This window comes from Plectropomus leopardus, chromosome 20 (assembly GCF_026936395.1).
Source record: "Plectropomus leopardus strain MGB_pleo_1.0 chromosome 20, ASM2693639v1, whole genome shotgun sequence".
In the NCBI taxonomy this organism is placed as follows: domain Eukaryota; kingdom Metazoa; phylum Chordata; class Actinopteri; order Perciformes; family Serranidae; genus Plectropomus; species Plectropomus leopardus.
In genome coordinates this window covers 2,920,719-2,935,753 of record NC_142195.1, presented here as the reverse complement: position 1 = coordinate 2,935,753, position 15,035 = coordinate 2,920,719, and the positions used below count along the sequence as shown (strand labels likewise).

General features: G+C 36.8%; 1 protein-coding gene across 2 annotated transcripts in view; it reads left to right on the top strand.

Moving 5' to 3' along the window:
* The first annotated feature begins 214 nt into the window (after positions 1 to 214).
* Positions 215 to 15,035, top strand: part of ptpa (protein phosphatase 2 phosphatase activator) — a 30,322-nt gene continuing 15,501 nt past the window's right edge. The window contains exons 1-8 of one of the 2 annotated variants that reach the window (XM_042509070.2): positions 215 to 360; positions 1,223 to 1,332; positions 3,455 to 3,541; positions 4,789 to 4,914; positions 6,414 to 6,531; positions 9,406 to 9,505; positions 10,035 to 10,159; positions 12,480 to 12,580. In XM_042509070.2, coding sequence (XP_042365004.1) covers positions 336 to 360; positions 1,223 to 1,332; positions 3,455 to 3,541; positions 4,789 to 4,914; positions 6,414 to 6,531; positions 9,406 to 9,505; positions 10,035 to 10,159; positions 12,480 to 12,580 — 792 coding nt within the window. In that variant the 5' untranslated portion in view covers positions 215 to 335. The other variant, XM_088071500.1, reaches the window with a different exon arrangement.

Sequence of the window (15,035 nt, the reverse complement as noted above, 5' to 3'; positions counted from 1 at the left end):
CTATATATACATCATAAAAAATAAAATAAAAACAATTACATAATTTCCTGAATATTTTCCCCCATTTAAAAAATTCTAATACTCTACTGTCTCCCTTGAAAAAAAAATCAAACTAGTTATTTTTCAACCAGTTTTCAGCTGGTTTCTGCTGACTTTCCTTGTCACCTGTATCTCCTTCCAAATTGCTCAGTGCTTGTTTCCCAGATATTTTAAAGAAATATCTGGGAAATATCTGAACCTGGGGCGCCATTTCCCTTTCTAACCGTAGAGGGCAGTAATGAGCCATAACTGTTTTAATTCCGCCTGAAACCCACGAAGAACACTGCAGCCTCACCATGGCGGAAACAGAGCAGCAGTCAGGTAAAGCACAGCTCAATGCTCCTGCTCAGCGTTAGCAACTTCTGTGGCACTTTTGCTCTTTTGTGTCGAGCGCTGGTAACATTAGCCGGTAACGGCACACCACACTGCCACACGGGACATTTAACAAATTAACTTTCCGTGTGTTAGATAAGCCCAGAAGGCTCAGCGCAGCTGTCCTCAGCCAAATCATCCATGTACATAATGAATAACTCAAAGTGATATTTGGACTTGTTGTGTACTTGTATACTAACGTGATGTCGTGGTCTGTGGAGTTTCGTCGTTTTAAACTCTTTAAAAACCTCAGCTGCAAGCTTCGCTTTTCTGTCTAGAAGGTGTTAGCTAGCACGTAGATAGAATTTGCAGGAGACAGACAGGTTTGAGTGCAGCACCACTGATATTCACCCGTATATTGAGAGCTTAATCAGGACAGCATGTGTTTAAAAGTTGGAGAGTTAAATTACTTCACGCTTACAAGCACAAACCAACCATTCTCAAACATTAAGATGACGAATGGGGCCAAGTGTTCAGGTTGCCATTGAATAAGCTCTCTGAGATTAAAGGTCCAATACTCACAGGAGACAGATTTAAAAATGACTTGTCAAAAGAAAAAAAAGATGGAGCAGAGGCTAAGATGAACCTGATTTAGTCCTTGTTCAAGCTTCAATAGTACTTGGACCTACATTTCCCATAGTGGAAGTCAATTGACCCTTTCTGCCTGACACAGGTCTTGTGAAAAATCTACAGTAAATGGCAGACAAAATTAACACTGAATCCCACAATCATGTAGGCAAACCTAAAGTTAGCTGCCAGTAACAGAAACACATGTAAGATGGAATAATCCATCTCTTCTTAAACTGTTTAGGATCCACTCCTGAGGATGAAGCGCTTGACGTCATGGCCAGCGTCACCTTCATGGTGCCCAAGAAAGAAATCAGCATGGTGCAGGACATGGGCAAGTGGAAGCGATCTCAAGTAGGTGGCTGCTATTTGAACACAGTTTCAAAATGTTCTTTTTTCTTGTCTGACTTCCTCAGTACGAAACCACATTAAGAACATGTTTAGAAATAACATGAGTTTGATTCCGACATGTGTTCCTTAAATGAGCCTTTAATACTCGTCAGTTTCTGACAGAGTAAAAGTGATTTTGGCATTTAATGAATCTCTTTACAGCAAAAATGCTTACCATCAGCATGTAGAAGGCTTTGCTGAAAACTGTTTGGTTCCTGTCGTTGCATACAACCCAAATTCCCAAAAGTTGGCATGCTGTGTAAGACTCAAGTAAAAACAGAATGCAATGATTTTCAAATCTGTTCTGACCTATAATCAATTTAATAATGTACAATGAAAAGCTATTTTATGCTCTAATGTTCAAAATGATTAACTTAATTGTGTGCATTTTTTTTTTGTAAGTATACACTCATAGTAAATTTGATGGCTGCAAAAAAGCCATCACAGCACCTGTCCAAAAAAGTTTGGACAGGTGCGAGTTTATGGTGGTGTTACATCACATTTTCTTTAGCAACACCCAGTAAGTGTTTGGGAACTTTCTGAAAAGTTTTTAAAGTAAAATTCTTACCCGTTCTTGCTTGATATATGACCTAAGTGGTCCACAGTTCGGGGTCTCTTTTGCTGTATTTTGTGCTTCATAATGCACAACACTTCTTTTTTTTTTCTCTTGGTCTTTTTTGACATTTTGTTTATTTGGTTTCACTTCTTAGCAATAGTCATTCAGTCATCTTTTTTTGTACACTATAGAAACAATAACAGATATGGAACAAGGAGTGCTTAGCGTTTAGGTGACTGAATAGAAATAAAAATATGAAGTTGAATAAACACGTTTAAAACAAAAGATGGGTGTATTGGGAAAATATACATTTTCCACTTCTTCCAAATTTCTTTAAACGTAGTTCCCTGAAACCTTATTGAAAAGTTGATTCTGTGCATCACAAAGTTTTCATATATTATACCAGCGCTCTACAGACAGGGCATCTGACTCAAGCCTTTTCCTTGTAATTGCTTTTCAAGCAGCTAAACTCTGTATTCCAAATAAGTACTTTGTTTGATACTGATTAAATGTGATTGGTGTCCCACATACAGTCACTAATTCTGTATAAATCTAAGCTAAAAAGTGTTCCATACATGTTTAATGGGAGTCAGGTCTAAACTGCATACAGGTCAGTCTAATAGCTGCACTCTTTTACTATGAAGCCATGCTGTTGGAACATGTGCAGAATGTGTCTCATTGTCTTGCTGGAATAAGCAGGGACGTCCCTGAAAAAGGTGTCATATGAATGGCAGCATATGTTGCCATTCACATTCATCTGAAATGTGGACTCGTCAGACCACAGCACATTTGTGTCAGTCTGTCTCAGATAAGCTCGGGTCCAGAGAAGTCAGCCGTGTTTCCTGATGTTGTTGATATCTGGCTTTTATTTTGCATGGTAGAGTCTGAACTTGCATTTGTAGATGCAGTGATGAACTTTGGTTACTAACAACAGTTTTCCAAAGTGTTCCTGAGCCCATGGAGTCACATCCTTTATACCGTAATCATGTTGTTTTTATATGTGCAGAGATTTCTCCAGATTACCTGGTGTTTTTAGCATTTCACAACTTTTATTTCCCAGTCCTTTGTTGTCCCTGTCCCAACTTGTTTGGAATGTGTTGCAGGCATCACAAACAATAAAGTCTGTCGGTTTGACGATTACATGTATTGTCTTTGCACTGTATTTAACCGAATATAGGTTAAACAAAAAAAAGCTAATTATTGCATTCTTATTAAAACCACGTTCCAACTTTTTTGGAACTGGCATTATGGATGGGTTTGTTATAATTAATGATTTTCAGATTGATTCTAAGCAAATTGTAATAAAAAGTGTATGAAGTGATTGAAGTTATTAGGTTCTTGAAGTGCATATGTGAAGAGTTTTCCCTGCTGTTGTCCGTCACAGTGGAACTTTTGCCTGATTGTGATCAATATCAATTTTGTAAATGCATTCCTATTAATATCATAAAATTGATTTTAGTTATTGTGCCATTTCCTCTTACTGCACATCATAACACAGTCCAGTTTTCAACACGTGTCCCCCTCTTCCAGGCGTATGCTGACTACATGGGCTTCATTCTGACACTCAATGAAGGCGTGAAGGGAAAGAAGCTCACATGTGAATATAAAGTGTCAGAGGTATGTTATCTTTCGTATCAATGACTTCTAAAAGCATGTGCTGAAGCCTTTTACATCTGTGACAACCAATCACATCTGTTAAAATAATAAAATACACAGCCACTCACACTGTAAAATAAAAGTATCTGTCCCCTCCTTGCTCAGAGTTGCTCTTGGAATTTTCCCAAATCTCTCCTAAGCTAGGACTCCTTGCTAGACACTTTTAGGCTAAGATAGTAGCTCTTCGAGTGCATTCTCAGAATTTTTATGAATATGGCCCCTGAAGGCCAGCTGCAGAGGATCTGAGGGACTTGCCATATATTTAAAAAAGCATGTCTGAGAGATAAGCTGGTCCTAGGCCACTCTGTGATTTAAAAACTAATAAGAGAATATTAAAATCGATTCTGAAACTGGTAGGCAGCCAATGCAGTGACTTCAAAGTAAGAGTTATATGTGTTCTCTGTCTGGTCTTTATCAGGACATGGGCTGCTGCACTTCATGCATTCAAGGCATTGCAGCTTTGTTTGTATAGCACACTTCATACAACAGGGCAATTCAAAGTGTTTTAATGAAGAAATGAAATAAACATATTAAAGGATATAAACAAAAAATAAAAAAGTAAAGATAAAAGGTAAAACTAATTACTAACTGATTTACAATTCAGTGTGTGTTTGCAGTGTTTCCAGTAAGCTAATAAAATCTTACATAACAGACACAGTAAGCCCACTCTTCTGGCTGTATTAATCACTTTGCCTAAGATCTGACCTAAGATCTATGCCTGCTGTCTCTTCTCTGCCTCTGCTGCCTGGCCGTTTCAAGATAAAACAAGACATTCAGAGAAAAATCTATTGGTGAATCTGTGGCTACTCTGCATTATGTAAAGTACAAGACAGTTTTAAGCAACATCATCTCAGCAGAGTGAAACAAGCTGTGTTTGTCTGTCTGATTACACCACTCAGAGGGTTTATTGTTTGCTCTTTATTTCTCTTTATGTTCTTAAAACCCATCATTTGATGCTAATGATGATGATGATGATGATGATGGTGACGGTGACGGTGATGATTATGGTGGTGGTGGTGGTGATGATGGTGATAATGGTATGATGATAGTAATAATAATGCTAATAATGGTAAAGATAATGCTGATGACCATGATGGTGACTGTGATGATGATAATGTTAATGATATGATGATGATGGCGATGATGATGATGATGATGATGATGATTATGGTGGTGGTGGTGATGATGATGATTTTGTTGTGTGACAGACGGTGGAGAAGTTACTGGATCTTCTGGACACTCTGGACCGATGGATAAACGAGACCCCTCCTGTTGAGCAGCCGTCACGCTTTGGTAATAAGGCCTACAGAACCTGGTATGCCAAACTAGACCAGGTTAGTGTGTAAACTCATGCACACATGCACAAATACTTACACATTCAAGAGCTCAGAGTATAATTTAACTGATATTCCAGTGTCTGGTACCAGAACACAACCATTTGCAAATCATTTTTTACCTTTGCCCAATTTATTACAATACAGAGACAGTTATTTAATGTTAAAACTGACAAACTTAACTGTATTAATTGTGAAATATACACTCATTCTGACTTACTGCTTATCACTTCTGAGTGAGGCAGTTCACACCATCCTTTTTAGGATATTACAAATTTCAGTTTCAGCCTGAGATTTACAAACTTGCTCATTACAGTGCATCAGTCTCATGGCAGCAGACACACACTCTCATGGTCAACTTGTCCAGTGCATGGAACACACACAGAGTTTGCTGCAGCGCTGAGCTGCTGTGATCAGAGCTGACTCTGTCCTCTGTGTGTGTACACCGCAGGCAGAAAAGGCTGAATGTAACTACATGTTTCTACAACTCTTCACCCAAACACCCAAACACAAAAATGTATTCATATTCATTTATTTTTTAATACTTCTGTGCTGGTGATAGATGTGGCTGAAGGCACTATTTTAACGTGTTGTTTCTTCAAATTTAGCACAAACGTTTGCTTAAACTCAGCGATAAACTGATTTAATTTTGGTGGTCATAGGTCAAAGGTCACTGTGACCTCATTTGTCTCATTCTTTTTTCCTTTCTTTTAAAGATTTTCTTGGCTTTAATTGCCTTTAATGGACAGAACGGTTTAAGCATGAAAGGGGGAGAGAGAGAGAGGGTGGGGGCGACAGGCAACAAAGGGTGGAGGCCAGAATTGAACCTGCGGCTGCTGCGGCAAGGATTCAACCTCTGTATATGGAGCGCTGCTCTATCCACTGAGCCACCAGGCGCTCCTGTCTCATTCTTTTTAACGCTCAAAAACACCTTGAGGGAATTTTCTTTAAATTTGGCACAAATGTTCACTTAGATTTCACAATGAGCTCATTAGATTTTGGTGGTCAAATATCATTGTGACCTCACAAAACATGTGTTTGGCCCTAACTCAAGAATTTATACACTAATTATGACAACACATTACACACAAATGTTTAATAAGATAAAATGATGACATTTTATATAAACCTTTATTTCATCAGGTAAGTCCCACTGAGATTGAGCTCTCATTTTCATGAGAGACCTGAGTACATAAAAAAAAAACATGGAACAAACATTTTGAAATGCACAATATCGATCATTGGAATTTAAAAAAAATAATAATAATTAAAAATGATGATAAAATACAATAAAGAGCCAATTGAGACAAGCTGAAACAGTCACAGTTAAAATCAATGAGAATTTTGACTTGGTTTTTGAACAGGCGCATTGGAACCAGAGTATCAAGCATTAAGGCACACTACAAGTCATTCCATGTGTATGGTGCAAAGAATCTAAAAGCACATTTTTAATATATAAGCATATGTAACTCTGTGTGTGTGTGTGTGTGTGTGTGTAGGAAGCAGAGGCCCTGGTGTCAGCTGTGCTCTCTGCTGACAGATGTGCTGCAGCTCCAGAGATAGCCGTGTACCTGAAAGAGTCTGTGGGGAACTCCACCAGGATAGACTATGGAACAGGTAATCGAGCTGCCGTTTCTGTGTGTGTGTGTGTGTGTGTGTGTGTGTGTGTGTGTGTGTGTGTGTGTGTGTGTGTGTGTGTGTGTGTGTGTGTGTGTGTGTGTTTTATTTCAGTCCTGTTCTATCATTGTATACAGAGCACTCGGGTACATCAGCAGGTTAGCATGGGACAGTACGGAATTGACAAATACAGAAAAAATCAGGGGTCCTTGGGGACATGTGTTGCATGTTTCAGGATAACCTAGAGAAATGGGGATACGTTTGTAATTTAGGCTAAAATTTAAAATTAAACCAAAATTTAAGTTTATTTAGGATATCATTTCAATCCTGCTTGGAGCTTCGTCAGGTCAAAATGTTTGAAAAGATGAATCCACACTTATATTTATACATAATGCAAACCAGTACGCTGGTGAGCTCTATGGTGGCAGCTGTGGTTACCCATCTGAACCACTTAGGGTGGTAAAACAAGTGACAATTAAATAAATTACACAGAAAATACATAGAAAAGTACATATGGAAAGAAAATCAGTCAATGCCATAAAACATATTCCAATTAATAAAATCATATCAAGATTCTTTATATAAACATTCATCTTTATATCAGAATACTTCATACTAAAATAGTCTACATCAGCAATGTTCAGAGTTTTATTAAATTAGGGGTTAAGGGAGTAATCTTCAGTACATACAAACTGGAGCATGTTAGATCTCCAAGAAGAGGAGGAGATTTGGATACTCTCTTACTCTCGATGACACACAAGAGTAAGTGTAAATTAGTTTATTGTTGTTGGTTAATATAACAGGTATGCATCTTCCCTCATTGAGATTTTTATTCCTTTATTGAATCTGGCCTTTTTCTTTATTGGAAAAAGGCCAGATTCCAATATTCTTTTTTGGTGTCTTTTTTGTATATATTGAGGATTATATACAACGTTGATTTAATACAGCTTTGAACATAGGTAATGTAGACTGACAGTGGTTTTAATATAAACTTTAGTGATGAAGGATAAATTTTATTGTAAAGAATCTCGATATAATATTTTTATCAATTGAGATATGGTTGGTAACATTTTGACCTGACAAAGATCTAAACAGGATTAAAACATTGTGTGAAATAAACTTGTGTGGCATGGAGAAATTGTGCAGGCGTTACCCTTTTGCCTCATACTCCCCCTTTTTTTTAGCATTGCACCTTCGTGATGTGCGTAACATAACATGCATAACTACCCTCTCTCAAACTCAAATTAATTAACCATTTTTGATTCATATCTAAATGCAACCATTTTTGGCCTGTTGTAACATTGTTAAGAAAAATGCTAAATAAATAAAGTTGTTGTTGTTGTTATAATAATAATAATAATGATAATAATAATAATAATGATAATGATAATGATAATGATAATGATAATAATAATAATAGTTATTATTATTATTATTATTATTATTATTATCATTATGTTGTCATGTTGAGAGACAATTGAGTAGCTGCTGTGGTGTTTATTATATTTTAAAAATGTGGCACTTTCTGCAAATTGATAGCAAAAGTATCAGAATATGGATGTGCAACACAGAAATTAATATATCTTTGGCCACATGGAGGCGCACCGATACACTGTAACTGCATTACTGTGTTGAGAGTTAGTGAGTTCAGTAAGTAAAGCTTTATTTATATAAGGCTTTTTAAAACACGCTGTTACAAAGCGCTACACAACCTCATGTACTCAGATAAAATAAATGAGTGAATTATCAAAATTCAATAAATATACAATATGGAACACTGTATAATGAGGGGAACACACCAAAACAAACAAAAAACACATGGAGTGGCTTGATAGGAAGGCTCGCCTGTAAAGGAGGGTTTTTTTTAACCTTCTGAGACCTAAACCGTCAGTAGTTTTCTCGTACTGCATTCAACTTCTAATATGTGAGCAAAGTCTTCTAATTACCTAAAACATGGAACAAAAAGGTAATCAGCAATTTTGCAAGAAATATCCCACAAAAATGCAAAAAAATAAAATAAATAAAGGTGAAAAGATTATTAGATAATTATCAAAAAAAGTAGGGGAAAAGTCCCAAAAACATAATTTTGATTATTATAATTATCTATTTAAAATTGTTACAGAAGTATATATAATTAAACATTATTATGATTTAATTGCTTTGCATTTTCTTGTTTGTTTTTGTTTTTTACTTTTTTTTTCATTCTTTTTTGCTCCCCCCTCGGTTATTTTCTTTTAATTTTTTTAGTAATTCTTTCGCTAATTTTTGGGTAATTTCTTGCTAAGTTGCTAATTATCGTCAATGGCGTCAAGCCAATTTGCTCAGGTTTCAAAGGGTTAAAACAGTCCAAAGAATCAGCAAGTCTGATGAACTGGAGAAAATTGTTTCAGAGAGTCGGGGCTAAAAGTGCAAATGCATGATGAGCTTTTGTTTTGCAGCTGGAGTCGGGGGACAGATAAGAGGCCAGGATTTGAGAACTGGAGTGGTTGAGAAGTAGAATAAGGAACAAGGAGATCAAAAAAGTAACCGTGGGCGAGGTCGTGCAGAGCTTCATATGTTATCAACCGGAGCTTAAAGTTTACAGAATTTTACCAATGGAGGAATGCAAGAACAGGTGTTTTGTGTGACAGACAGCTTGTTCGCGTTATTTCTCACCTGAAGGAAACAGGACTGCACGAGCTCAGTGACACGGTGGTCAAAAAACATATACTGCTCAAAGATGATACCCAGGTTGCTATATTAGTGTGTAGTGGACCATTAAACGTATAGGCTTGATTAAGAGCTTTCTAAGGTGTGCATCCTACAGCAGTGAGAAATAACTGGGTTGCCCACAGATCCTGTTCATCTTTGACTTGTGTGTATTTATCCTCTCAGGTCATGAAGCTGCCTTTGCCGCATTCCTCTGCTGCCTCTGCAAGGTCGGAGCTCTCAGGGTCGATGACCAGCTGGCTATCGTTTTTAAGGTTTTTAACAGGTGAGCTGTTACTGCTGCGGTGCGCTCCATGTTAATCCAGACTGCACAGATAATGGGATGGATGGGGCTCAGGAGACGGTCATTTCGCACTGGCTGTCAGTGAGTTGAAAAAAGTACATCAGTTTATTGTGTTGCAGCCTTTATAATCAGGAAAAAAAACACCATTTATTCCATATCACCATATAACAATATCTAATCTCTCTCTCTCTCTCTCTCTCTCTCTCTCTCTCTCTCTCTCTCTCTCTATATATATATATATATATATATATATATATATATATATATATATATATATATAAATAAATATCTTTATATTGCACAGCCCTACACTAGCATGACATTAGCTTAACTATTGATCACTCTGTTCTGAAACTTCTACATCATTGTGTGTGTGTGTGTGTGCGTGCGTGTGTGTGTGTGTGTGTGTGTGTGTGTGTGTGTGTGTGTGTGTGTGTGTGTGTGCGCGCGCGTGCGTGCGTGCGTGCGTGCGTGCGTGCGTGCGTGCGTGCGTGCGTGCGTGCGGTTGCAGGTATCTTGAAGTGATGCGGAAGCTGCAGAGGACCTACAGAATGGAGCCAGCTGGGAGCCAAGGAGTATGGGGACTGGATGACTTCCAGTTTCTGCCCTTCATCTGGGGGAGCTCCCAGTTTTTAGGTAAGAGCCTCCATACAGCAATTCAGTCAAACTTTCAAAAAAAAAAGCCCCTTCGTGTCTGAGGGAGGTGCACGTGGGCATGAGCTCAGACATGTAATGGATACATTGTTAATGTTACACTTTAAGGGAATAAAAGTATGAGTGGCTGTGTACAATTAATATAACCAATAGGCATTTATGGAAGTGTGAAAGGAGGGGTCTGAAGTATAAACGCGTGTTGATATGAGCTGAGTAACTAAGACTTAATGACTGATTGTTTTTTTATTGATTTTATATCCTGATTAAAAAAACTAATTTTCTTACCAAAAGAGTTGCAAATAAATGAGTAAATCTGTTAGTTGTTGAAAGACGACAGAAATTTAAGACAGAAAGACAGCAGAAAAATAGATTAAAACAAAACAACAAAACATATCAAATATTTTTAAAAGAATACGTTTACTGGCAGATGAGCTAAGGAGTGAAGTCTTCTTTTTCTACATAAACAATGTCGGTGACAGAGCTGTCCCCTTTTTTTTTTTTGAACAAATTTGTGAATTTGTTCCCATACAACTGCATTATGTGCTGCAATTCCTTAACCCTTTGAAACCTGAGCAAATTGGCTTGATGTCTTTCATGACACGGGAAGAAGTAATGAGCAACAAAATAAATGACCCAAAAATTAGCAAGAAATTATTAACAAGTACAAGAAGATTACCAGAAAATTTAACAAGAAAGAAAAAAAAACCCAAACAAACAGAGAACTGACTTGGACAAAGTTCTAAAAAAAAAAAGACGATAATTTGTAAAGTAATTTTAAATATTTAACAGTGATAAATATTCCCTAGCTATTCCCTAGAGACATTTTTTACATTAACCAATTTCAAGCAATTTGTTGAACATACAACATGCAACAACATTCTTACCCATCATTGGCTCATTGCCTTTTCTCCCACTAATTTTAGGAAAGAAATTGTATTATTTGATCAAGTTTTAAAGATTTAAGTACTTGTGAAAGTTGTCTGAAAGCAGCACAAGAAAAGTGATGTTACTCCAGGTTTCAAAGGGTTAAGTATCCTGAAAACCTCCTCTTGAAGCAGTCCCAAAGGGCTGCATATCCTTCACATGAATCTTTTGAGGTTATACAGTTGATGTTGCTCCCACTCTCTCTTTACACGTCTGTAGTTAAATTTATAGAAATTAATTGCAATTACATCACAATAACTGTTCAGAAAAAATAGTTTTACTTTTGAGCATAAGTAGTTCAGACTGCAGTTGGACCTTGTTTATTATTGTATGAAAGGCGAAGAACAGAAAGAAATTAGGAAAAAAAGAGAAACAAAAAAAGAAGCATATTATACCATTATATTATAGTTTCTACCTTGCACTCACTTTATTAGGAAACTGTAGAAAGAAAAAGTTTGACACCAGTCCCAATGCACCTCTGGTTTATCTCGCTTTCTGATGATAATAGAAGTCATATGTTGCCATGGTTACCAAATGATCCTGCATAAATATTGGCTGCACAGTAGTACTAGCTCACACATCAGGAATTTTTCATTCACGCTCAGCAGAGGGGTTAAATGTTTGTTTGACTTCTGTGTTTGGGCTAAAATCACATAAATCGTGATTACATGTTATTGACTGATTGATTTTCATTTGTTATTGAATTGATGTGTGATACTAATGCTGTTGTATGCATGTGTTGGGCATACATGAATCAACTCCAGGCAGCAGGAGCAGATCAATTAATCTTATTTCTTCTAATGCACTGTATCTGCAAGACATAGCTCTTTGGCCTTTTATCCATTGATCCATGATGCATACGCGCAACCAACACAACACACATGCCATGCAGTTTACATTGCCACTGTTTCTACACTTTTTTTCTCTGTATGAATTGTTGCTTTATTTTCTTTTTCTTTCTTTCTTAATGTTTCTATTGTCTGTTACCTGCTAAGGGATAACAGAGTTAAATTAGCAGTCCTGCTAACGCTGACATTTTTACATTAGTACTTTATACTGATTGTCATTAATATGCTGTGTCCCTTTTTAAAGAAAAATTTTGTTTAATTAAGCCTAAATAATTTGAGTTAATTTGAATTCAAGCTTAAGATGAGGACGCTGAAAAAAAATCAAAAAACATTCTACTATGCTATCCAAAAGTCAAGGCTGTGGTTCTGTTCCTCCTGTGTGATGGTAAAAGGTTCAGATTTGAGTCCACATGATGACAGCTCCGCAGTGCCGGGAGGTGACGTTGGGGGGGGCAGACATCAGTCGATGTGAAGGTAAATGGCAACATCTGCTGGTGAACATGTGCACTCACAGCTCATTCTCCCCTCAGATCACCCAACATTGGAGCCTCGGCACTTTATCGATGAGAGGGTGGTCAACGAGCATCACCAAGACTACATGTTTCTGGAGTGCATCAAATTCATCAATGAGGTGGGAAAATGAAACGCACCCCCAAAATTGTCACATTTGGTTTCTTTTGGTTTGACTCAAGCATTCAGAAACTTGAGTCCATACTATGTGGGCAAAAATTTAAAGTAACACTTTACTGTAGATAACTTTGAAGCCATGTGAGTCAATATTTTTGTACTGACAATGGATCAAAAGACAATGTGTGATGTAAAAAAGTGTTGCTCATAGTGACAAAGCCAAAGAGAATTATTGATTATCACAGAGCATTTTAGCACATTTCAGTACATTGTTTTGATTCTGCAGCCTGCTATCTTTATAAGGTGAATAAGGCTTTAAGAAAAATTCACACACCTTCTTTTTCCATATTTGTTTTCTAGGTTTGCTTCTTGTTTTTAACTTTAAGGTTTCTTTAATCCCCAATTACATAAAAAAACCAAAATCAAACTCATCTTCCTGTTTCAGCATCTAGCCATGTAGACACTTCTAGTTTTATTTTCAGATTTTTGTGTCCCCTCAATTTCCAATTACGCCCCACCAGAATGGAAGTGAATGTAAATTATTTTGAAAAGCATTAAAAATTACTTATAAAAAGCAGCATTGGAATCTCATCCCAAAGGCGTGTACCCTGATGATTTGGGTAATTTACAGCACACTGGGACCATTGTCTCTGCAGCGAGTAGTTCCAATGAAGCTGTTTACTCTAAGTTGTTTTTAAAAAAAATACGTTAAAGTTGAGATGAAATGAAAATTCCCTTTTTTTAACCCCTTAGATCATTTTTAAAAAAATTATTCTTGTATCAAAATTACATTTTTTTATCCCTGTAAAACAAAATAGGACATGTGCTTATGTAAGCTTGAACCAACTGATGTCAGCCAATAATATCACAACCTCAGTCAAGAAATTCCCAAACAACCCCTGCTGTTTCACCATATGTGTTTTTTTTCTTTCCCTTACCTAAAGGATGGTTGAGAACAAACTGCCAATTCTGCATTACAACATTGGGAGTTATCTAGTTATCTAAAGAGTACTGCCCCCCTATTGACCATTTCACTGTGTGGTTGAATATCTTTGAATATAGTCTCCACAAAAGCACTTTACTAATGCTAGAACTGGAAAATTAAAAAATTACTTAAAAAAAAATTAACCTTCTTAATGTGACAATATTGTAGGAATGACTTTTGTTACTTTGACAAATGAACACAATTAACACCATTTTTGATCAATAATCATATTAGTAATGTGGATGTAATGACTTAGTAGGTAAAGGAAAGTGTTAAAACAAGTAGAACTGTCTGATAAGTTGAGAAATGTACATCACTTAATTGTGCTGCAACCATTCATAAGGGATTTATTTCATATCACCTTGTAACAATGGCCAATATCTAAGACGATATATAGTCTCATATCTCAATATGATATAATATCTTTCTGTTGCCTAGCCCTACATATCACCATATATTCAATACGTACATACTATGTGTACTTTAAGAAGACATTGTACTTATTTAGTACTCCTTTTTTTTGGAGTTAAATTGGTCCACCTCAGCTTTGTCAAGGAAGAGGAAGACAGAGGAAGGCAGATGGATTGTGTTGGACGGCTGCCAGAGCAGGAACCATGCGCTTTGTTTTTGGTTTCGGAGGAAAAGGAGGGGAGGGAAGTAGAGGAGGGCGTTGTTGGAGCAGCTACATCCTTTTCCTCCTTCCCTCTCAGAGGCACCACCTCCTTCGCTCTCTTTCCTCCTCCTCCTCCTCCTGCTGTTTGACCTCTCCCTCCTCCTCACGGTCATGAAAGGATGCTGCTGTTGTGTCAAAAAGGGAGAAGGGCCTCTGCGCCGCTCCTTATCCATTGCTCACAGTTTTTGTGATTTTTTTTTTTTCTCATATTTTGTGTTACTTTTGCAACTAGAAATACCAGAGATTCTGAGACCAGTGAAGCATTAACTTGATTAGCTGGATGTTGATTTGACTTGATCTAGAATTGACTGCTTTTCCTTGGGTTTCCGGAGGTTTACTCTGAATTTATTTCTCGTATTTTGGCCTCTGAATTTAGCTTATCGAATCTGAGCAACTTGAAAATATATTTGTTGTATTTTATACCCGGTATTTTGGCAAGTGAATGTGGCCTATGGAATTTAAGAATCTTAAAGATATATTTTTGGATTTTTTTAAAATGTGAATTTTCGACTCTGAATATGTGAATATTGAAAAATAAAGGTAAAAATAAGTAATTGAAATTTTAAAGAATTGACTTTAGACGCAAAAATATATATATATATACATAATTTCAATGCATAATTTGATGGCTTTTTAACCCTGTGAAACCTGGAATCGACATTAGTTGTCTTTCGCTGCATTCAGACACATTTTCTAAGCTATATGACCCTTTGAAAACTGAGCAAATTGGTTGGTTTCTTTTGAAAACAAAGGGGAAAAAAGCAATGACCAACTTGGCAAGAAATGCTACACAAATTACAA